Genomic DNA, 24949 nt, shown 5'->3' with positions numbered 1-24949 from the left:
TTTGCTCCTCTCCCCTTGATCCATCTTCTGTTTCCATAGCAGCCAAAACCCCAGTAAAATGGAAGCATCTGGCACAGGCTCAGGTAAAGTCCTCTGGGGAAATGAGTCTGCTGGATGGCCACCAAGGGGGGGGAAGGACTCTAAGGTGCGCCAGTGTGAACTCCAGCAAGATAAAAGGAAGAGGGCTCCAATGCCAGAGGAAAGACAAAGTAATTGTGAGAAGGGGTGGTGGTGGTGGGGTATGTGGAAAGAATGGAAATTAATGCACAAGTGTTTAAGACACTGAGAGAGAAAGGGAAAGGAAAGAATAAAAACACAAAGCATGAAAGGGCAAGACAAAGGAGAAGCTCAACAGAGGAGAAGGAGAAAAGGGGACCCAGCAAAGGACAAAGAGTGGAAGAGCCAGAAGAGAAAGAGAAGACACCCAAGGGAGGCCAGAGGGAGGCCTGCAGGAGGGCGGGCCCGGTGCCTCCGGACAGAAGGCAAAGCCAGTCCACCCAGGATGATGAATGATCCGCAGACCCTGAAGGCACAGACCACCCTGGCAGCCGGGAGCACTGGGGACTCCGCATTCAGCAGTGATGAAGGGCGGGCACCGTGGACTCGGGACGTCTGCCCCTTTCGACCACCCATCCTTCGGAGGTGCCCTAGGGCTACGTTCTCTCAAGGATGCTCTCCTGCGCAGCAGGAGTCTCCTCCCAGATTCTGGGCCAGTCCATCAGGAAGGCCCTACCCAGCCGAGAGAATCGCAGCCTGCAAGGGCCCTCTCCCATCCCGTTGCTCAGGTGGTAGCGTCAGAAATGGTGGCATGGGGTAGTTTCCCCCGCTGCAGGCCAAATGTACTGCAAATTCCATCCCCCCCCCCGCCCCGAGAAGCTGTAGGAGGGCAAGTCTGTCACTATCCGGGAGAGGGAGTGAGGTGTCAGGGCCCCTCCAGTGTCCTGAACGGATTTTACTTAAAGGCCCTGGTGTGGTGGACACTGCGATGCTCTCCCCTCCAAGAGGGGAGGGTGTCAGCCCCAGTGGGTAGATGTGCTGCTGGGGGGCAGAAGTCTGGTGCCACCGCTCATGAGGATTGTCTCACCTAAAGTCACCTGGCCCAGGGTAATGATCCTTCAGGGGACAGCCCAAATTCTGGGACTGAATGCTCTGCTGGTGTAAGAGGCCATCTCTCACCCCCACAGAGAGCGCTGCTAAAGGGTAAGGGTAGCTCTCCATAGGGTCAGCTGAGACACTCCACGGGTCTTCAAGCAGCTCAGCTTCTCCCTCAGCCAAACCCTGCTTCTGTCCCTTCCCTGTCACAGGAGCTGATCCCAAGAGCTCCTCAAATAAACTTCTTGCACCCCAATGGCGTTACTCAGGGTCTTCTTTGGGCACCCAACCTGCAACACCAAGCAGACATCCACTACTATGGTTCCTTTAGACTCCTTAAATGTGCAGTACTCAGCCGCACGGTCGTGCACGCGTGCACACGCACACTCACACGCACACACTTATTTAAATACAGTTCACATTAACCAGCAATAAGCACTGAAATGAGGCATCTTTATTCACTTAAACCTCTGAGCCACCTGGGCTGCCCGGCATCTTTATTCACATCTCTGTTCAAATGTCACCTTTTCAAAGGCCTTCCCTGACCAAACCTCCGGTCCTTCCGTCAATGTATCCTGCTCTATCTTCTCATTCTTGTCCCCCCTTCTTATACTGTATACTCATGGTTTTTTGTCACTTGTCTCCTGAGACTGTAAGCTCATAAGAAGACAAGAAACTTGTATGTTTTGCTTTATTGCCACATCCTCAGTGCTCGGAAGAGTGCCTGGGCTATTACAAGCACTCAGTACATATTTATTTATTTTTTTTATTTTTTGTTTTTTTTTTCTCAGTACATATTTAAAAACAAATGAAATAATTCAATGCACCTTGGATAAAAGCTAGCTTAATGATAAATGGCATCTCCCCTTAAATTCTAAAGGTTGAACGTTCAATCCATGAAAGCACAAAACAACACTTAGTCTGGTCTACAAAACATCTAGACATTTACCCAAAGCAAATTTTGCAATTTAGTCACATTGCCCTATATTTGTTTTCTAGGATTACTCAGAGTAAAACAACAACAAAACCACAAAACAACTAATGGGCTAGGGGCCAGGTATCTGTCAGTGCTGAAGAAGCAGACTTAGACTTTTTCATTTTAGGACTCTGGCCATTCAAAGCTTTCACGCCTCGTGGTGTGTTTGTGTTTTCAGTATCTTACGACAACCACCTGAACAATGCCACCTATGCTGATTGTTCCATCAGTAAAGAGGATCAGTCGAATTCACCCAGAACATCTTACCACCATTTCACCCAGAAACAACTGGGATTCATTTCCCTGGGATTTGAGAGATCCCCAAATTTGATTTCTGCAGTCTTACAGGATATATTCCTGTCTTGCAGAGGACACCGAAATTCTCTGCACAGCCACAGGTACATTGTTATCAGGATACCCCAAATGTAGGACTGTTTGGGCAAAGCCACCGGTGCCACGACCTCCTAGCCCTGGCCAATAATTCTTCCATTTCCTCTCTTACCTTTTGGGGAGATGTGTCTCCAGGTAACCGTAGGCTCTGGTCTACCCGTTGCTATGCAGGTGAGGCTGATATTGTTCCCTTCATTGATGGAGATATCTGAAGAAATCTCCACAATTTTAGGAGATACTGTGGAAACAAAACAGAAGGGAAATAAAAATCTCATTGAAATATGTCTTTGTTGTCTTACAATGATAGTTTGCAGAACAACCCAGGGGCTGAAATATCGGGACTGTAGGAATAAATGATGAGAAATTAGAGAAATTACCTTAAGCATGAAAGAAATATCTTACCTCGAATTTAGCTTCTATTTCCTCCCATTCAAACACAGAGTCAGGGAATCTGAGTGGGAATGGATTCCACTGCAATACTGCAAGAACTGTTCCCCTAGCTTCCACCCGCTTCCTTCTCCATTCTCACCCCCACCCACCTCCGACACACATCCACGAGTCATTCTCCACACCGCAGTCAGTCCTCTTTTTATAATGCGATTCTGGTTGCATCATATCTGCCTAAACACCCCCAGGTGCTCCCTATTGCCCACCTGAAAATACTCAAGCTTCTCAGCCCTGGGTACCAGGCCGATCAGAGTCCAGCAGTAATCTGTGTTTCTACTACCCTTCCCCGTCATTCCCCCTCTCCTTACTGTCCCTATTATCCCAACCCGCCATGTCCTTCCTGGCCGTCATGCATTTGAGATCTACACTGTTCCTTATGTCCTTCCTAGGATGTCCAAAACTTCTGGTCATCCTTAAAGGTACAAATCAGATTCCACGTTGTTGCAGCTTTCTCTACCCCTATTCCTCTTTGCCTTCCTTCACAAATCTAAGTTACTGCTGCTTCTCATTTGTGCCCCCAGGGTACATTACAGTTACCTGATGAGGAATCAGAGGATTTCCAATTAGACATAACCCACTTGGTCTTTTTTTCTTTCTGTACTCTAAATTAATCCCCCATTCTAATTGGTAAAATTGGGAGCAGGATGCCGACTTCCTTCAGTCTTTTGTTTTGGAACCAGGCTTCCCTTAGGAAGTTATATTTTGTTGTGGTTCTCCTCATACATGCTTCATGGAGACAGCATCCGGAGGGGATCTGTAGACCCCACAGGATAGCCGGCACTTGCCTGTGTGCACCTGTCTCACTCTAGGGTTCCAAATTAGAAGCTCATTGTTGCTGCACATCTAAGCCTAATTCTCTAGAACCATCTTTACCACCAGTGAAAATGATATTTAGCTCAAGCATGACTGTTCGTTTGTCTTATCTGCCAATTGGTTTGCAAAGTAAGGGTGTTGGGGCACCTGGGTGGCTCAGTGGTTGAGCATCTGCCTTCGGCTCAGGGCGTGATCCTAGGGTCCTGGGATTGAGTCCCCCATCGGGCTCTCTGCAGGGAGCCTGCTTCTCCTTCTGCCTGTGTCTCTGCCTCTCTCTCTGTGTCTCTTATGAATAAATAAAATCTTTAGAAAAAATAAAGGGTACCATTTATTGTGCCCCCAGACTCCAATTCTTGGCACTTATCCTACTATATTTTGGTTATTTACTTAGCATCTCTCATCCACTAACCAAGAACGTTTTGACAGACTGAACCATGACATACTCATATTTACAACCACAGCAAAAGCCCAACAAATGATATGCAAGGAAATCCCCTTTCCAACCTGCTACATGTTCATACAACATCAGGACTGGATCACTAACACATATCAGTTCAGTCTCACAGACACTAGTTTTGACACCTTAGTTCTTTACAAGTGTCCCCTCTATCCAGGTCCCTTGAGGTTCTCATATTAGGTCCTTCCCTTGAATAAGCCCCTTTCTAGGCCATCAGGGTATGTAATTCCAGGCACATCATCCACCTAATACATAATGCTGTCTGGTCAGCTGGAGATCCTAGGAAACCTAAATGTTGACCTTATTCCTTGTCCTAAGGCCAGATGATGGCCATCACGTGGAAATCAGATTGATTGGAAATTTCCATGCTGGCCTTTCTTCTACTTGAACCATTAATCATTCACTTTTAATTGTGCTGGATTTTCTTCTCCATGTAAAGGGGGTATCATGCCAGTATCTTTTTCTAGCCCGTGTTCCTTCCTCCTTTCTTGCATATTGTCTTCCACCCCTTTCCCCACATCAGACAACTGGGAACACTCATTAATAAGCATGTGTTGCACTTTTGGATCCTAATCCCCATGCCTTTGCTGATGATTTTGGTCATGTAGATTCTTCTCCCCAACCTCCTCCCAATGTATACCTATTGGAATTGTTCAAGGTCCAGTTGAGTCACCATCCCTTCCATAAGATCTTCCAGATATCTCCCAAAAGATGTGACTTCTCTTTCTTGGGGATTCCATAGCCTCCTCCAAGGCATTTAAAATAAACTTGCCTATGTTAGCCCGATCTCACCTTTCTTCTCTGTTATAAATTATCTGAATACAAGCTACAGAGCAAGAGCTTTACTCTTCTTTTTATTTTCTGCTGTCTTGAATAAGATGTCTTGCATAAAGTAAACACCAGTTCATCATTTTTGGATTTAAATCCACCTCAAGCTTCAGAAAATAAGGCAGTGTGTGTGTGTGTGTGTGTGTGTGTGTGTGTGTTTGCACAAATAGTCTCACAACTATTTGGCAGGAGAGTCAATGTGGTGAGGGCTGGGGAGTGACCACTGGTTCTATGATCCAGGACTTCAAAGAAATAATATTGCATTTTATGCTTGTACTGATTTAAAAGCTAGATTGAATCTTCTGGGACAGAAATATAATTGATGAGTAAATGACTGAACACTTGATTTGCTGACTATCTGAAGGATCCAAATTTCTGAATGCTCTTAGTCTTAAAATCATTTAAATTTGATGTATTTTATTCACAGTTTTAACTGGAACAGTAATTTCTTGCACCACCACTCCCCCAATGCATACATTTGCCTGGCCCTTGCTCCCGCCCATTGTTGGCACCCACAGAGCTCTGCTTGCTTCCTGGAGGACAGGCTGCTTGCATAATGACCGTGCTGGCCTTGCAGACGTTGCTTCAACTGTGCAGGTAAGTAATTTATTGATCTGTAAAGCACTCTGAGATGCTCTGCAAGGGATTATGTCATGCCAACGCCATGCAATAAAATAAAAAATGATGGACTTTGTGAACACAGGGTGATTTAAGGTTTGTAGTTGGAAGTGTGCTTAAAGTACATTTTAAGTGGAAATCAGGCTGGGTAATGAATTACTTTTGCTTTGGAAGGGCTTACTGGGAGTTCATTTTCCTGGCTTCTTACATGATAGCTAATCTGCTAATCATACACTAGAGAACAATGGACAGTCCCCAAGTAGAATAGAAGGTGTTTTGGGCCAGAGCTGTCAGCACAGTAAGTATATTAAATGAGACAATCACACCTCATGCTTGGAAGAATCATCTAGAATTGTCTCCCTCCACTAACAATTGGAAAGTGTCCCACTTATGAAGTAGAAGTTGAAGAAATGCTTGCTGTTCTTTCAATGCTGCACAGGAGTGCAACTCAAAGGTGGCAAATGGCCCCAGATGAGTTTGAAAGGCAGACTATTCATGGCATCGAGCTGAGACGGTTTGACCAGAGGTGCAATGCCAATGATCAGAACTACATTAGCACAATACCTAAGATGCTAAAGGAGTAAAAGTATAATTTTCTAGGTGGCAACTGCTAGCATACTGTATTTAAAATTAAATTGAGCTGATAAGAATACACTGTGGCCCTAGCTAATTCATGTTCATAAAAATGTTCTGGCCAATTAAGGCAGGGCTATTTATATATTTCTGTTATTTCCATAGATACATTCTGCATCTTACCTCTTCTCATTATGCAGGCTCTTATAAACATACTAGTATTGCTTTGTTTTCCTTCCTTCCTTCATCAATATTCATTGATCACTTCCATCTACTAGCATTGTGCTTAACACTAAGAACTTAATGCTAAAGGCATGCCTGGGTAGCCCAGCAGTTGGGCTTCTTCCTTTAGCTCAGGGTGTGGTCTGGGTCTGGGGATTGGGTTCCATGTCAGGCTCCCTATGGGGAGCCTGTTTCTCCATCTGTCTCTCTACCTCTCTCTCCATGTCTTTCATGAATGAATGAATGAATGAATGAATGAATGAATAAATAAAATCTTAAAGACCTTGATGCTAAAAAAGACACAGCCATTGTCCTCAAGGAGTTTGCAGTCAATAAATGTAAAAACAGAAGTATACCCCCTTAATGTCTGGTGATATAGAGGAATAGATATGATGCTGAGGGAAGACAGAGGATAGATACTTAAGCCAGCCTAGATATGGAAGTCATGGGAGACTTTTTGGATGTGTGACACCTGACTAAGCTCAAGAAAATAAGTAAAAGTCAATCTGGAGAGAAGTAGGAAGATATTGTAGGCAAAGGAGACAATACAGAAATAGTACTATTATTAGGAGTTTTTCGTAGCCAGGCATAATTGGTAATGGGCAAATAGCTGCTAAAGGAGGCTGGGCCAAACATCATTCAACAAACATTCAATGAACACTTCCTGTATATACAACTGTGTTGTAGATATATGAATGACATGCAGAAATAAATTTTGTTGGCCCTCCTTTGCTGTTTGGGGAAGCAGTGCATACAAACATCCCAGAAAGTTGAAAAATAAAGTAAAATCTGTCCCCAAATTGTGTGTGGTTGAATGTCAAATGAGTGGTATAAACATTAAGCTCTGTAAGTTAGAAAGAGGGAGGATCATAGTAAGTAGGAGTGTCAGAGTGGCTTTGCCTTGGCTCTCAAGTCTATTTTGAATACCAACCAATGAAAAAAAAAAACAGTCACAAAGCCTGAGAAAATGAAGCTGCTTTGTGTGGGACAGGAATACAGAAATCCATGAACTGTATGAAGATGCAAAGTTGACTTACTACAAAAGACAGTAGAGAGTTGTGGTTGAGATCCTGGCTCAACCGTGTTCAAACCAGACAGCCTTAGCCAGATCACTTCACCTCTCTGTGCCTGACTTCCCCATCTATGCAATGAAGTGATAATTCCATGTACCTCACAGGATTCTTCTGAGGACTTAAGGAATAAGTTTATAAAATGGACTTAAAGGAGCTCCTAGCAATGTAAAGTGCTCAATAAGTGAGTTGTAATATTGTGTGCGCTTGGCAAACACACATATGTAGTGTCAATACAGAATGGATGGTTGATAAATTTTAACTGACTCAAGGAAGAATGGGATACAAGATCAATGAGATAAGATAAAGCCAAAGCATGGAATAACCTCAATGACTAGGTCTTAATTTTCAGTCTATCCTATAGCCAATGGCAAGCATTTGGAATTTTTTAAAGAAAAAAAGATGCCATAATTTTAAATGTACTTTAAGCAAAATAATCTGGTAACAATGTGCCAGAGGGAAGGGAATAGACAGAAATTAAAGTCAAATAAATTCATCTATATTAGAGTGATACTCAAGCATAGATTGCTGGCTCTATAAGGATGGAAAGAAAAGAATGGATTTGAGAGAAATGCCCACCAAAATGTGCAGGTGATTGATGATTGCCAGGATAGAGAAACTAGAAACAAAGAGTCAAATGTGAAGGTCATTTTGTTCAGCGGCAGCTGGATGGCTGAGCTAGTAGACCCCAGGATGCTATATGAAGACCTTCCTTTGGGGAGGACATTATTTTGATGAGTTTGTTTCTGTCTTAGACATTCTGATGGTGAGATTATCAAGGACATACAGGCAGATCTATCCTTTCAGGAGTCACAGTGATACCATCAAAGCTCTGGGGCAAGGTCCCAGAACATAGTTTGAAAGTAAACAGTAGAGGAGTGAGAACCGAAGCCACAAAGGTAAATGAGTTGTGTTAAGAGTCCATAGGTCCTTTCAAAAGGCCATTCGCTTGTTTCCGCATACATGTATGTGACATCTTTGCTGACTTTGAGTTCTGGATCTAGAAGACACACCCATATGAACACAGGAAGACCAAGAAGTGAGTAGGTTCTGTTTGGGAAGGAAGGCAGGAGCCCAATGAGCCACACTCTGAATACAGTTCCACATTTAACACATTATGTTAAGGTTTAATCTGGCTCTTATTGAATTCTAATTCAAAAGTGTAAATAATTAAATAAGATAATTATTGAAACAGTATTCCAGGGAACTTCTTCACTCTTGGTTTAGCTTCCACTGCCCAGGTGTTAAGTTTTAATAATTATGTCATTAATAAATAGCAATTTGCTGTTTTTAGCACACAGTAGATATCCTATTAAATCCAAATTAAGATGCTTTATTAAGCATTGCACAGTCCTGTGGGGCTGGGAATGCACATAAGCTGCTTGGACCAGGTTACTCTGCATGACACATGCAGATCTATGTATCCCAGATGGCTTCCTTTACTGCCACTGGCACTTCTCCTCCTGCCTCCTCTCTGTAATGAAGATCTGAGATGCCCATGGCAACTCAGGGTGGTTTTCACAACAAGGGCTCCTTCACTGCTAAGGCCCTGGGACTTCTGTCCTTACAGAACCAAAAGGACCAATCTGGAATACCTTGACCTTTCCTGGTTTCTGACCTCACACAGAGACTCTCAGGTATATTTTAATAGCCTGGTGCATAAATGTTCAATCTAGATGAAGAAGCTCTTAAAGATGGAAAGCTTGGGTGCCTCAGTGGTTGAGCATCTGCCTTTGGCTCAGGTCATGATCCTGGGGTCCTGGGATTGAGTCTCTCATTGGGTTCCCTGCAGGGACCCTGCTTCTCCCTCTGCCTATGTCTTTGCCTCTGTGTGTGCCTCATGAATAAATAACATCCTAAAAAAAAAAAAAAAGCTCTTAAAGATACAATCAAACAGATGTTCATTTCTGGACTAATCCATCTTTGCACACTGGCCACTGTGGACCAGGGCAAAGTCTAGGGGAAAATTTAGTTGTTAGGCAATGGAGTCAGGCTATGGCAAAATATGCTTGATCTAGGATCTTCTTTCTTTCATCTAGACTGAACAGAGAGGAGTTGGTCATGGAGCATGAAAACTCTTTCCTTGAGGTCTTTCCTCCTGAAACACCACAAGCCATACATTCCTTGACTCAGATCCATTCTGCTGGTCTTTCTCCGAGCTCTTCACCTGGCTGGTTCTGGCTTATTCTTTAAACCTTAGCTCCTCTATGAAGCCTCTGTTGATCACCTTTTCTCAAGTGGAACCTCCCATACCAGACGGTTGCATAATTGCCTGCCTCTTCCAAAAAAAAACATGTAAGCTTTGTTGCCAGTCTTATTCATTGAGGTGCTTTGCACATACCATCACGTCTGGCACAGCTGTTCAATAAATATTTTTTGAATGAATGACTTAGGTGGTTTTTATAAGACTGTTTGGAAATGCAACTAAATTGAAAGGAATGACCTTCCTCAAGATCTTGAAATGACCCCTAAAGACTCTTAACATCTGTAGTAATGCTGATAGTTACTGTTTATTAAATATGCTGCAGAATAGATGTTTTACATATATTGCTTTATTTTATCCCTGCATCAGCCCCACAAGTAGATATTACTTCTAAAGTCACCATTGTCCTGGTTTACCTGGAACTGAGGTGTTTCCTGCAACATAGGATTTACAGTACTAAAAGCAGAAAAGTTCCAGGCAAATGACATGTGTTGATCACCCTAATTATTTCCTTTCCCATATTTTACAGATGAGAATAATTATATGCGGAGATGTCAAGACAGTTTTCAAGGACACACGACTGGAAATTGCAGAGTTGTAGAGTGTTTTTTTAAATGAGGGATCTTATGAGTCAGAAAATTTTTATAAAGCATGTGTAATCATAAATGCATACCTTAAAAATAATTAATAGACACCAAGTACATACACACACAACTACACACATGGGCAGTGACACGTTATGAATCTCTGTTGTGCATTAGATATTTTACAGGGAGATTGACTCCATTATTTGATCTAATCTTGATGGGATTCTCTGAGTCAGTACTACTATTCTTATTTATAGATGAAGAAACTAAAGCTTAGTGAGATCTTTAAAAAATTTTCTCAAAGTTATCCAAGTGTTATCAGTGGGACCTGAATGTAGATTTTGTATGAATGAAGGTATGGAGAGGTCAGTCCAGTGGAATGCAGATTCCCAACACCGTGACCCTCGGGGCTTGCTGAACGCCTCTGTCCCTCCTCCATCATCCCCTTCTACCTCTCTGCATGCTCACGGTCCATTCGGGAACATGAGCCCTCTCTGTTCATCTGTATATGGTGCTATTCTCCATCAGAAGAGGACAGGGGAGGTTTCAGTTGTATATTTCTTGAACTTTTCCACATTTGCATAAATATCTCATCCTCTGCCCTGCTCCATATACCAGCACTTCCTAATCAGCACCCTCACATTCAGCCTCCACTAATGTGAGCTGAGGCAGGGAGCCGTGGCCTTCCTGGGCAGCTTTCCTCCGAGGCAGCAACACAGCTGCTGCTTCCTGCAACCAGGCGTCCTACGTGTCTCTCTACCAAGACAGAGAAATAATCAATCAAATTCATGGCTGAGTCCACTGAGACCTTATGTAGCTTACTTTGCCTGAAAAGACTAGTCAGTCCTTCTGTCTTTTGTTCTTCCTTCCTTTCTCCCTCCCTCCCTCCCTTTCTTTCCTTCCTTCCATCTTTCCTTCTTCCTTCTTTTCCATAAAAATGTTTGTATAATAGAATGCATATTCCAATATTGTGGGTTTTGTGGGACTTTTCATCCCTCGATAAAAAGAAACCTAACCTTTGCATCGAAAGATCAGGTGAGACCAGACCCAACAATTACTAGCTGCATAAACTCATGTAAATGATCTAACTCACTGATTAGCTTAATTATGTTACTATCTTGCCTCTTCAGAATAGATGTTCCATGCATCAGACCAAACTGTGAGAAATCACATTTTTAACATAAAGTACTATTCAAATGTGATTTATCAGTGTTACTAAAAATGTGTACCTCTAGAGGCCAATACGAAGACAAATACAGACATTAGGCGCTGTAGGGGAGGGGCTTGGGTTGCCAGGGTGACATGGGACCCCACCCCTCACCACAGCACCACAGCGGATGCTAGCCACGATGTAGACCTTCTGGAGGTTCAGAGGCAAACAGTATCCTTAAGTGAGGACCCAGGCTGCTACCTGGGTGGGGATGTGCAGCAGGACCCCACCCACTTCTTGCCAGCAGTGTGCTTGCTGCCTCCACTTTCCAGAAGGGAAAGGTCAGATCACACACATTCGGAATCCCAAATCAGAGTCTGAAAACGCTCTTAATGACAAAGCTCAAACAGACTGTTATTTCTTTTACCAGGATCCTTTTGTCATTTTTTAACATCTCATTCGTTCTCTCTCTCCATATTAAAACCCTTCATGTTGGCTGGAAAATCATGAAGCCCTGGGAGAAAAGCTAGTGATTTATTCAGGATTAGTCATAAACCACTGGTTCTGAAGTTTGGAATTTGTTCCTTTCAGGATCAGCTGAAGTGTGGAAGGAAGTTTTTATGAGCTCTGCTCCCTGACCCAGTTTAGTCATTCTTGATAGAGACGTAGGAGAATAAAATAAACACCATGCATTCCTCACTCTACGCCTTCCTGTTTCTGGGCATATTAGTGTAAATTGAATTTCACAGCGACTTACCTGTAACTGTAAGTGCTCCATTATATTTGAAAACATCCAAGAAGTTGCTAAGAAGCATCTCTTCATCAATTGTTTAATGTGGGGACATAAGGGTATTACTGCTAATCATGATGTGGACCTGCCATCCAGACAGGATGGTTGTTTACCGGTTTCTAGTAGAATAGTGCTTGCTTTGGGTTAAATGTGGGTGGCTGACAGTCATGCTCTATTCACAATATGGGACCGCATTTTTAGGGACCAGGTCATGAAGGGAGGAGGGAGAGAATGGGAAGGGAAGGGCCACTGAACACTTTCTATGCTGAGCACGTGGCTCCAGTGTAACAGTCACCGCTTCCTTTTATTTTTTTTTTATTTTTTTTAATTTATTTTTTATTGGTGTTCAATTTACAAACATACAGAATAACACCCAGTGCCCGTCACCCATTCACTCCCACCCCCCGCCCTCCTCCCCTTCTACCACCCCTAGTTCGTTTCCCAGAGTTAGCAGTCTTTACGTTCTGTCTCCCTTTCTGATATTTCCCACACATTTCTTCTCCCTTCCCTTATATTCCCTTTCACTATTATTTATATTCCCCAAATGAATGAGAACATATAATGTTTGTCCTTTTAAATCCTCAGGGTAATTCATACACGTCACCCCCACTGCACAATAAAGACAACGAAATTCAGAGAATCTGAACAACTAACTCCAGGTCATCATACAGGAAGTGAGACAACTGCCATTCACTAATAAGGCGTCCCTAAAGCAATCAGCTCAACTTTACACAAACGAGAGGTCCTCAAAAACTAAAATAATGCTACCCCAAAGGGAATCAATTAATAATCTGAATCGCTTACATAATGTCATGAGTTTTTTTTTAAAAGAAAGAAATCCAAGATAATATTCCTATTCATTATTATTCCTCATAGAAGAGAACTACTATTTGTTGAGCACCTAATAAATACCAGGTACCAGCCACGTATTTTCCCATTGGAGGCAAAACACTGCAGCTTTAAGAGCTGACTGTGTGCTCGAAGCCACTAGGCTAGAAAGAGGCAGACCCCAGACCCAAGCTCTTTCTACGGGGTTTCGGAGATCAAATGAAATATGGTATAATTGAGCTCACAGGACGCCTGGGTGGCTCAGTGGTTGAGTGTCTGCCTTTGACTCAGGGCGTGATCCTGGAGTCCCGGGATCGAGTCCCACATTGAGCTCCTTGCATGGAGCCAGCTTCTCCCTTTGCCTGATTCTCCCTCTGCCTGTGTCTCTGCCTCTCTGTGTATGTCTCTCATGAATAAATAAATAAAATCTTAAAAAAAAATAATTGAGCTCACTTGGTGAACTGCCCATCACTCCAGAAATGAACGCTATTGCGATGGAGATAATGCAGAGTTTGGTCAGTTAGGGGTAAACGGCACCATCGTCTGCTGTAACAATCCAACCCGGAATTGCTGATCGGGATTTCTCGACTGCACACCTATGACGTCTCCTGCCACGCCTGTGTCCTTCAGGTGCAGCAGCTCCCAGGTAGCGGCCGGCACGAAGATTCCGATGCCCCTGCGTCTAATTCCTGCTCACCAGGACGCGTCGACTCTTGTTTTCACCAGCAGCCAGAGGCTCCCACAAAGCCTCTCCAAGCAGTTTGCTTTGTTCCCTTGGCCCCTGTCATGTGCCCGTGTCTCTCTCTTCCTAAAGTGAGAATGCAGCGGGTGCCTGCGAAGCTCAAGTGGCCAGTTAAGCAAAGCTATAGAACCTTCTGTCACCTGGCCCCTTACACAGGATCAGCTGCCCCTCCTCCCGAAAGACTTTTTTTTTTTTTTTTTTTTTTCAGAAATGCCAATTGATCTTCAGAGAAACGAGACACAGATCCTACCTGGCTCAGGATGAGGCTGGCTACCACTACCCCCGGGCCTGCACTGGAGAAATTCTACAAAAATGTCAGTGTTAAGAGCTTGCACTTACGGCGGTGGTGCTTCATTTTCAATAGGGGTCCTTTTCCTCCAAACTAAGGAAGAGGTTAGCTGACTGTGCCCCTTGGTTGTTCTTGCGTCTGCTCAGAAATCCACCTTGTGGAGAGAGGAACGGTCTTGGGTCTTGGTACGATCTTCAGTGCTGTGCCGGCCCCAGGACGGGGTTCGCACCGTCCATCTTGCAGCAGGACAAGGAACACACGTATGAGTGGGTCCGTGGATGTCATCATAATCTTGGACTCCTGCCAACCATTCTCTCTCTCTCTTTTAAAGATTATATTTATTTATTTATTCATGAGAGACTCAGAGAGGTAGAGACACAGGCAGAGGGAGAACCAGGCTCCATGCAGGGAGCCTGGTGCAGGACTCGATCCCAGGACCCCAGGGTCACGACCTGGGCCAAAGGCGGATGCTCAACCGCTGAGCCACCCAGGAATCCCGCGACCATTCTCTTCACTCATAGTCTCCCCTTGCCTGTGAGAGCTCCCCAGGGGGGCAGGTACAGCCACCCCCTCCTGGCTGCCCGGTCCAGGTCAGATGGGGACGACGGGCAGAGGCGGAGCCCCCAGCCGGTGGAGGTCCCACGCTCCGCTCATAGGGCTGCCCACTGGCTGGCTGCCGACCATGCCAAGCTCGCTCACATCCTCAGCCACCTCGGTGGCATCACCAGCTCTCCCTGTCCTGCTGCCCCCAGCAGGGGTAGCTAGGCTCTGGTACGCACAGTGCGCATCACGGCCTCCCGGCTGGCGAGTCCTGCCCACCCGGCCATGGCTGCAGTGTGGTGCGGCTTCTCCACAGGCTGCTCTCTTCCCCCTCAAGTGCCTGCAAGGTTGAATTCAGGGGAAGGGAGGCGGCCTGGCGGGAGAGTGCCTGTCTCCCTCCATCTGAGCGCTGCTGTCTCTTAGGCCAGAATGAAAATCTGAGTTATACCCACCTTCCCTGGGACCGGCGTCTTTGGGAATGACTTAGGCAACTGCAAGAAACATCTCATTATCCGGCCTTGAATGTTGAAGCCCCAAAAGTGGCCCCACTGCTGTCCAAAGTAACTTGTCAGCTGGTTTTAAACTGATTTATTGTTCGGAGGCCTTATTGCCACTAAATCCCTCATAAAGGTTAAGGTCTGTGAACAGATCAAGGTGAAGCCTCTTCCCCTCCAGCACGAGGGGCGGAGACACAGGCTGGTCTGTTTTAAGCTGCAAAGTCTCAGTGATGGCGATGGCTCCGTTAATCCCCCAGTGAAATGTCACGGCGCTGGAGCAAGTGGGGGAAGCAGTTGGGGGAAGAAGAAAGTTCCAACATGACTTCTTGTTAATACAAAGCTTGTCAAACACATCATCTAGAAATACCAAATGTCTTTATTAGATTCTTTTATCTCCCCCCGAGACTGGAGGGACGCCACCAGTTGCTTCTCGGTGGAGATGTCATCATCCAGAAACTAATTAAAGGCTACGCAGGAAGCTGGGTCTCTCGCACTCTGGAGAACAAAATGCATTAGCAACCGAAGTAAAAATATATATATATTACAAGTGAACTTTATATCGAAAAGGGCAAGTTGGGAATTTGACAATAACTCTCTTTCTCCCTCATCAGCTCACAGCAGGCGGAAGTGGGCCCATCAGGATGTGAATGAATCTTGACACGGAGCCATCTGCTCCCTGCATCACTCAGGCAGGGGTTTCTGTCTCCTGGTTCCCAGGGGTGGGGAACACCTGACCGCTGATGGTGGGAAATACAACAGCAAGGTGTTCACGCCAGCACCTGCCCGTCCCCACTAGAGTGCACTCAGCCTGGACACCATTAATTTATCTGTGCGCATCAAGGAGCCTCGCTTCTCCTCCCCCCCCCCCCGCCCGCCAAAAATAGATGATGCAATAATTATACTCCTCATAGGGCCATCCCGGGGATTCAATGAGTTCATGTGCATAAAGAGGAAAGAACAATACGGTGCGTAGAGTGTGCGTCAATACGGGAGAGCAATGTGGCCTACTTGTCGTCTTTCTTTCACCGTTCAATGGGAAAATCCACTCGTTGTGTCTCAGACAGAGTTCTGGAGTCCTCACCTCCCCATCCTACTTACCCTTTCCTAGTGAATGATTTCATCATCTATTTAATTGTTCTGGACAGAGTCACAGGAACATGTGATTTCTGTCTTCACCTCAATCTCTACACCCATTATGAAGTCTTGTTGCATTTATCTCAAAAATAACCCTCACGCTGCCTTGCCCCCAGTTTTTCTCCCTCTTGCTACCCAGGTCCATCTTCATGCTGGTCCTCTGGCTTCTACCATGGGCAGGACATCCCATCCCCTGCATCACGGCTGGAGTCATGAAAAAGAGTAACACGACCGAGATCACATCCCCGGCTTAAACACCTCGAAAGGCACGTGACTGCAGTGAAATGTGAAGTTCATACCCGTGTCTCTAACACACAGCAGGCCCTGGAGGAGCTCTGACTTTCCACCGACCGCTTGGCCCAGAATTAACTCAGCTCCAGTCCCCTGACCTGCCTTCCGCTCCTGAAGGTGTCCAGCTGGCTTCATTCCCTCACACTTTTGTGGTTTCTGCTCCTTCTCTGGACATGCTCTTTCCCAGATCTTCACACGCTTAGTGATTTCTCCTTTGGTTCTTATTTTGATTGTCACCTACTCTGCATCCTTCCTTACCGTGCCATCCGGGAGAGCTGCCTACCTTCCTACTCCCCCCGAGTCCTCTGCTTTTGTTTCCTGAAGTCTTCATTTGTTTGGTATTTGCCCTGTATGTTTCCTCATTAGAATGTGAAGCTGGAGAGAACAGAATCTTACCCGTGTTTCCCCGCCCCATCTCTGTCACCTGGAATAGTGCCCAGCACACAGTAGGGACTCAGTAAATGTCTGGTGAGTACGTGAACTCCCCTGGTCAGAAATAACTGCTCTTTCTTTTTTTTTTTTTTTAAACCATAGTTCTTTTTTTAATTTTTATTTATTTATGATAGTCAGAGAGAGAGAGAGGCAGAGACACAGGCAGAGGGAGAAGCAGGCTCCATGCACCTGGAGCCCGAAGTGGGATGCGATCCTGGGTCTTCAGGATCACGCCCTAGGCCAAAGGCAGGCGCCAAACCGCTCCGCCACCCAGGGAACCCTAACTGCTCCTTTCTTGTCTTCCTGTGCCCTCTGTTCAATAGGTTCAATAGGTGCCCTCTGTTCAATAGGTGCCCTCCCCTACAGCACCCCACACACTGTCTTAGTGAACGCTGGTATGAGCACCTAGCACCGTCACTGGAATATGAGACTCATAAGGAAAGAGTTATACTATTTTTATGCCTTTTCTAGGCTTCGCCTTGTATACCCCCCAGCATGGAGCAGTCAGTGTCCCTTGCAAATAACGGAGGAAAAACAACCGACCGTTCATTTGCATGTTTGAACTACATCATACATATTCTCTTCCCTGTGGCTCCATGGTATTAAAATAGATATTTTTGGTAACGGGTTCTGTGGAACTATTGACTAACTATTGACACTGGAATGATTAAACTGTTACTGCCACACCATACACCCCAAAAGCCATTCCGGTGGCCTACGTGCATGTGCACAAACGCCCAGGCACACGCACACACACACACACACATGCACACCTGTCTTGAATCGGGGACAGGATGGCCGTATTTCGTACTACAAAATTCGCTGCTTGTCATGAAGCCAGAGAAAATGTCAACATGCTTTTGAGAAGTCCGAGTTCAGTGTCTTCTTCTAGGGCACTAGGACATCAAAGAAAACAATGGCCTCCAGGCTGCTCTTCTTTTACAGAGAAGGTTGTGTTGAGGAACACAGAAAAGCTAAACAAAAAATCTGTCACCAGGCAATAAATTAAAAATAGGTCTGTACTACTGAAGATAAATCAGTAACTTTAATACTCCTCCCCTGAGCTGGGCATCTTCAAGGAACATAGGACAGGTGTCTCCAAGCTGAAGTATTGGTTAAAAAGCTGTCCTTTAAATTACATTTGGGCTATTTCTTTTCTGGCTGGCTGTATTTTTTGTGATCTATCTGGAGGCTTAAAAAGACACACAGAAAAATAAATCTCAGTTCCATTAAGCACACACTATGGACTTGCATATTTGTTCTTATCTTTGGCCTCCCTTCCTTTCTATCATCCTCCGGACCCCCCTTCCCAACCTCCCCAGTGCCATCAAACATCGGCACCAGAAAATGTTTACGATTACTCCAGACACTGATACTAATCTAATTCCCTGTAATTGCTATTCATCATCATGTAGGCTTCTTTTCTCTTTTATTAAGCTCTCGTGCTCACATCCCACACATCCTACAACTCCAGATATAAACTCATATATGCTTATTTCTAGAGTCAGAATGGTGGGCAAAGGAATCGGATCCCATCTACACTGTCAATCAGAGAACGTGGGTCAGCGGGGACAGCCAAGGGTGCAATGCAATGGGTCTAGATGAGATTAGCACAAGTTAATGTACTTGCCTTCATTTGAAATCAGGCACAGGCCCCTGCTGAGATGAATCAATATTTAATAATTGTGAGATACGGTTATGTGTATGGGAAGGGGTCTCCTTTCCACCCTCATGGGGAACTGTTTGCAACAACACTGCACATACAGCATCTCATAATGTCTGGTGCTAGCTCCTCTGGTGATTCCTATTTTTATCAGCAGCACCATCCACTTCTAAAATGCATAACAAAGATAATAAGCTAACCCCCCAAAGAGATCTGCCTAGACCGAAGTGGTTAGGGACTGGCATGAGTTCATAAAAGTAGGCGATGGAATTTTCTTTACTGGAGATACGGGCTGGGAAGGGTGCTCTGGAGTCTGGGAGGAGAAAGAACAACTTTATTTCTGAAAGTACTTATCGGTGCGGAATTTGAAAGCCGGCCTCCCAGAGCTAAGGGCATGTCATTGAGAGAGAAGAGACACAGGATCCTGTGCCTCTCAGCTCTTCAGTCCTCCAACCGTGTAATTCTGAGCTAATCACCGTTTGCCATGTGTCAGCCTTCTCAATCCTAAGAGGAGGGTTTGGGGCTGGCTGGACTTCTGCAGCTGTGGCACTGTTGACCTTTGGAGATGGATGTTTCATTGTTGTTGGGAGCTCTCCTATGCCTTGTAAGATGTTCAGCAGCATCTCCGGTCCACCTCCTGGATGCTGGGAGCCTCTCAGTCCCCTAACTCCTGAAGTTCAAGCAACCAAGAATGTCTCCAGATGCTGCCCAATATCCCCTGGAGGGTAAAGTCACTGTCACCCCCACCCCCAGAAGCACTGGGCTAGCCAACCCTTGTAACATCTCCTAACTTTCTGGCTCTGTGACAGCTACAATTATTTGAAAGCTTCTCCCACATATCACACTCCTTCTAGGTGCCCAATCGGGGATCACTTTCACAGCAGAGGCATACGTTGTTTGCCACGAACCTCACTTCTCAGCCAGTAAAGGCACAAGCGATGCTAACGCACTGTCACATTCCTTAGTAGCTTCTCAATTCCAGCTCTGGAGGCCGATGCCCTGTCCACAAGCACCTTCTTGCTCTTTCTTGCCCTGCCCAACTGGAGGTGCCAGAAGCTTCCCCACTTTTGTACTTTATCTATGTCTTTTTCATCTCACTGCCCTCTTCTGCAGGTTACTAGCAGTGCAGGGTAGCAGCTGCTGAATGGCTCATTACCCAGGGCAAATTCGTCAGAGAGCAGCCTCAGCCTAAGCACTGTAATGAATCCTTCAATTGGCTAGGAATGAATGCATTAATCTGGGGCTATTAGAGTCTTTTATCAGGCTGCCTAAAATATACTGCCTTTCCAAAGCACACTGAGCAGGCATTTCACCCTAAAGGGGTATGTGGGAGGGGAGCACTATATTGGCGCTAACTAAAACAGAACAGCTAAGAAAAATATAAAGGAGGGGGGTGGGTGCAGAGAAGCCTGATATGGTGTTGCTGAATGTACTTCTAGACTTTTCATCTTATTTTTTCAAGGCACCCAAGCCTAAAAAAAAAAAAAAAAAAAAAAAAAAAAAAAATCACACCATTTGAGCAACTTCCTTCCCAGTGAGGATGAAGGAAAGACAAGCAAGACTCTGTAAAGGTCCTCCCAGTAGCAAATTTCCCTGTGGAATTGCATGGAGAAGTTAGCAAGGCCACACACCCACCAGCTCTGACTCCATCAGGCACATGGTGGAGACTGTGAGATGGTGCCTATATGGACACTGCATTCAGAGGCAGACGATGTTCTCCTAGACATGCCATCAAGACAGCGGCCATGTGCACACACCTGCCACCACCACCCACCCTGCTGCTCTGAAAGCATGACCCCAAGGGCATTCCATCTGCCATCATCCAAGCACTCAGACCCTCCTGCATGATCTGCAGCCAGCCAGCGGCACCTGACGTGGCAGCGTGATGGGCACTGGAGTCAGGGAGAAACCACAGGACTCCTAGACCCAGCACACATTGGGGCCAAAGGGTCGCTGTCTCAGGGCTTACTGGCTCCATGCATAAAATAGAAATTATGATGACTACCTTTGCCCGATAGAGTTCTTGCGAGAGCTAAATTAGGCAATTTCTGTGAACGTGTTTTCACATCAGTAAGGAAAAGAGAATATGAAGTAGAGATGGGATGCCATGGCCTGAAGGCCAGAACATTCCAGAGCTGGGGAGAAAGACGAGCTGTCCAACCCAGTAGCCATGCAGACAAGGAGATGGTGTCTCTATCTGCTGCCACCGCCGTCATGAATTTCAGGTGACCTGCGGGTTCCTCCAGAAGCTGGGATGCATGACCCAAACTAAAGACAGGAGACTGCCTGCGTAATCTGAGACAGGATGGGATTTCCTCGAAGGAGATCTCGGCTGTCAGAAACAAACTAATTTATTCAAGGGTTTGCTGGCCACTGACCGATTCCTTTAACTTTGGCTGCTCAGTTTTTCAATTTGGTTGATCACACCCTAACTGTGATTGTTGCTCCTCATAGGCAGAACATCATAATGAGATGGGATCAAGTAAAACTTAGGCTCCTCCTGGAGGTCCCAGTGATGGGAGAGCAGCTGCAGAGCTTGACGGTTGAGTCCTGGTCCCCAAGGGCTCCTGCTGGCATTTCTTTCCGTAGTAAATTTGGAATCATCTCGGCTTTCCCAAAAGCCTAGGATTTATTGATTTCAATCATCCTCTTAACCATCTAAAGCAGAACATTTTAGATTTGACTTCAACTTCCCCTAATCTCTCAATTTCTAGGGTGGCAAAGAGATTAATAGGCAAGCGCGGCCATTATTTTTGATTAGGATGAATCAAGTCCAGTGCAGCGGTCTGCTTTAAGTAAATTGACCCATTATTTGCCTGTGCCCAAAGCGGGGACAACATTAGAAAATCCAAGCTCCCCCAAAAAATACAGTAAAAGTAATTGATGCTATCCAACCCTGAAGCCCCTTGTTATTCTATTCTAGGCTCTCTCCCAGACTTCAGAAAAGCTGCGCTCTTCTGGCAAATGAACTTCCAACTGTCCTCCATGCCGGAAAGCCCAAATCTACTTTGGGGATTGTGACCAGTAGACATTAACGAGACAGTCTTCTTCTTCTTTTTTAAAAAATAATAATAGAGGGTTTTTTTTCCCCACTATGTACAGCAAAAATAGCAATGCCTGGCCATTTGTTTTGGAGTGGATTACCATGGCCCATTTATGTAGCTATTGGGGAAGGAAGAAAATAACTATTTGTGGTATAACAAAATCATATGCAATGGGATAATTGGAAGGCAGCAAGCTCTAATTTTGGGTATCGTTTCTCATTAGACAAGCACTGGAAAAACTCTACGTGCATTATAAATACAGGGCTTATTTCAGTTCGATGCTCTGATGAAAGACAACTTCCTCTCTAGAGAAAAAAAAAGTGAGAGGAGAGCATTAAAGGGAACAACAAAAGGTCTGATATCTCTCTCAAAAACCGTGTGCATCCATGTTTCTTTGTATACATGCCTACCTATCTGCATGCAAACTTACGCACACACGTCCACATATGTGCACACATACTGGGGAGGGAGTGAGGGTAAAGGCTACAGAGAGGGAATTTAATGTTTAAGCATGTAAAACCTTCCAACATGGATGACTTAGAGTTTTTTTTTTTTTGTTTACCATTTTTGCTAAAAAGTTCTATTTCTATACCAGTGAGTACAGATATGAGACTTTTTTTTTACAGGAACTTGGAGAATAACAGATCAAATACCATTGTAAGGCTGTCACAATGTATGAACAGTCTCAGCAAAAGAATCTGGAGTGCTGAGAGAGAGTACAATAATAACCCAAATTAACAGAAATTAAGACAACAGAAAAGATGAGCCGCAAACACAAGGCACCATACAGTTTCATAAAAATGTTGTCTCCTAAATTGCAAAATCTGAGCTGATCATGTGTAGCATAGGTTCACAGTGACACAGTACATTAATAATGCGTTAACCCAACTGAAGGTCAAGTGCTTATAACTGGATATTTTGCCAGAAAACTATGCGTAGCTAACCCTTCATCAAATCCATGTGTTGGGATTACAGATAACATACATTCAGAAAAGGCAGCATTGAAATTTTAGGGTGATAATCCTTCATGGTCCTTCTTTCCAGGTACTAACAACTGAGGGACAGTGTAAACCTTCAAGTGGTATCAAAGGTCTATACCAGTTCTACCAACAGGATGGAGGGCTGGGTTGTGACGGGGCCTGCAGGAAGAGGAACTTCCTATTCCCCCTCTTTTTACTGAAGTGTCGTTGGTATGCAATATGAGTTTCAAGTGTAAATCACAGTGGTTCAACAATTCTATGCATTACTCAGTGCTCACCACGATAAGTGTATCCACCACACAGTGTTACTGCAGTATTATTGACTGTATCCCCCATGCTGTACTTCTTAGCTTCCCAATTTATTTATTTTATAACTGGAAGCCTATGCCTCTTAATCCCCTCTATCTCTTTCATTCTTCCATCCTTTGCCCCCTCTCTTGCAACCAACAGTTTCTTCTCTGTATTTGAGAATCTGTTTTTGTTTATTTGTTCATTTGTTCGCTTTTTATTTTTTATTTTTAAAGATTTTATTTATTTATTCATGAAAGACACACAGAGAGAAAGGCAGAGGCATAGGCAGAGAGAGAAGCAGGCTCCCTGTGGGGAGCCCGATGTGGGACTTGATCCCGGGACTCGGGGATCATGACCTGGGCCAAAGGCAGACACTCGACCACTGAGCCGCCCACGTGTCCCTGTTCTGCTTTTTAGATTCCCCATGTCAATGAAATCAAATGGCATTTGTCTTTCTCTGTCTGACTTCTTTCACTTAGCTTAACCCTCTAGGTCCATCCACGTTATCACAAATGGCAAAATTTCATTATTTTTATGGCTGAATAATATTCCATTATATACCACCCCCATCTTCTTTATATATTTGCCTACTGATGGATGCCTGGGTTGCTTCTGTATCTTGGCTTTTGTAAATAATGCTGCCATAAGCATACAGGAGTGTCTATCTTGAATTAGTGTTTTCATTTTCTTTGGGTAGGGCAATTCTTTGCTTAAAATCAATCTGATCTATTTATCTAGTAGTAGGTAGAAAAGCTGAATAGAGAGAGGAGAGATCTACCTGTCTGTGTCCTGCAGGATCCCAGGAAGTACAAGTGTCCTGTACAGTTGTGCAAAGAAGAGTGCAAATTGAGCTTGGAAGAGAACTCTGATTGGGAAATGGTAAACAATCATATATGGGTCAACTGGATCAGCCCACCCCTGAGCCCTTTTTTCTCCAAGAGAGCAAAGTAGGAGATAAGGAAGGACATCTTTTCTTTGGCCCTCACAAGGAGGCAAAAGTTTTGGTAGAACTTCCTCTCTTCTGTTAGTGGACACAGGGTATGGGGCAAGAAGAACCCCACAGATGCTCCTAAACCCAGTCCTTTTAAAGATCAAAATAAAATATTTGAAATGCAGAATTCCTACCTTTCTTATTTTAGTTAAACTGTATGTACAACAGACACTGAGATCAAATCATTTTTCACATAAGTAACCTTCATCAAGTAACTCATAAGTTAAGGGTGCCAGTGGTGCAGGAGGATAAAGGGGTGTAAGCATCATATTCCAAAGCAAAAGCGGTTGCCATTTGGCAACAGAGAGCTTGCTGCCATTTGCCCTAACTACAAAGCTATACCTTTGCTCTTGCACATTCATTTGTCTGTTATATACTGATTTATAACTTCCAAGTACCCACTAAAATCCTTTATTTGTGAATTAGACTGGGATGGAAGCATTTTGTACCAGGATCTTCTCAGTCCTGGTCTCCAGAGCTTAATATTCCATGGGAATGCTTTCTGGGTACTGTGGCACATTTTACAAATGGAAAGAGCATTCATGCATTTTTATAGAATTACTGTTTTTCAATAATTAAATTTTGTGAAAATTATTTCTGGTTTCATCCAGTAGTACTCTTTGTTTTCAAATACAATAAATAAAGTGGCACTTAGTCTAATTAGGAGTTTGCAACTTTATTTTGAGAGGAGGGGATCCAAAATGACTACAGTTTCTTAGGCCTATAGGAAATATACTTGTCCTGGTCCTCTCAGGGAATGTGGGGCTTTTCAAATGGCACCTGTCTTTGTAAAGGTAGTAGCTTCTGATTTTGGATATTGTACTAGGAAGTGCACAGTCCATAACAGTGATTGAAGAGTCCCGTAAGTGTGATGTCCACTAATCTAGAGTTTCTATTGGAATGAAAATTCCTTCAGGAAAAAAAAAAAAGGATCACGTGTTCCTGGTATTCTGTTAATGTTTTAGCAAGGTGCCAGGTGCCAAGCACAAACAGGAAATGGTTAAAGCAGAG

At 44.5% G+C, this 24949-nt stretch overlaps 1 protein-coding gene across 8 annotated transcripts in view; it reads right to left on the bottom strand.

The window, feature by feature from the left end:
- Positions 1-24949, bottom strand: part of NTM (neurotrimin) — a 942893-nt gene that overhangs the window by 114005 nt on the left and 803939 nt on the right. For all 8 annotated transcript variants that reach the window (XM_077894211.1, XM_077894212.1, XM_077894217.1 and 5 more), the window contains one exon: positions 2571-2696. In XM_077894211.1, the coding sequence (XP_077750337.1) occupies positions 2571-2696 (126 nt within the window). The remainder of the gene's footprint in view (positions 1-2570; positions 2697-24949) is intronic.

Source organism: Canis aureus, chromosome 3, assembly GCF_053574225.1.
Source record: "Canis aureus isolate CA01 chromosome 3, VMU_Caureus_v.1.0, whole genome shotgun sequence".
NCBI classification, from domain to species: domain Eukaryota; kingdom Metazoa; phylum Chordata; class Mammalia; order Carnivora; family Canidae; genus Canis; species Canis aureus.
Note: the sequence above shows the minus strand (reverse complement) of the source record. Positions and strands in the feature narration are given on the sequence as shown.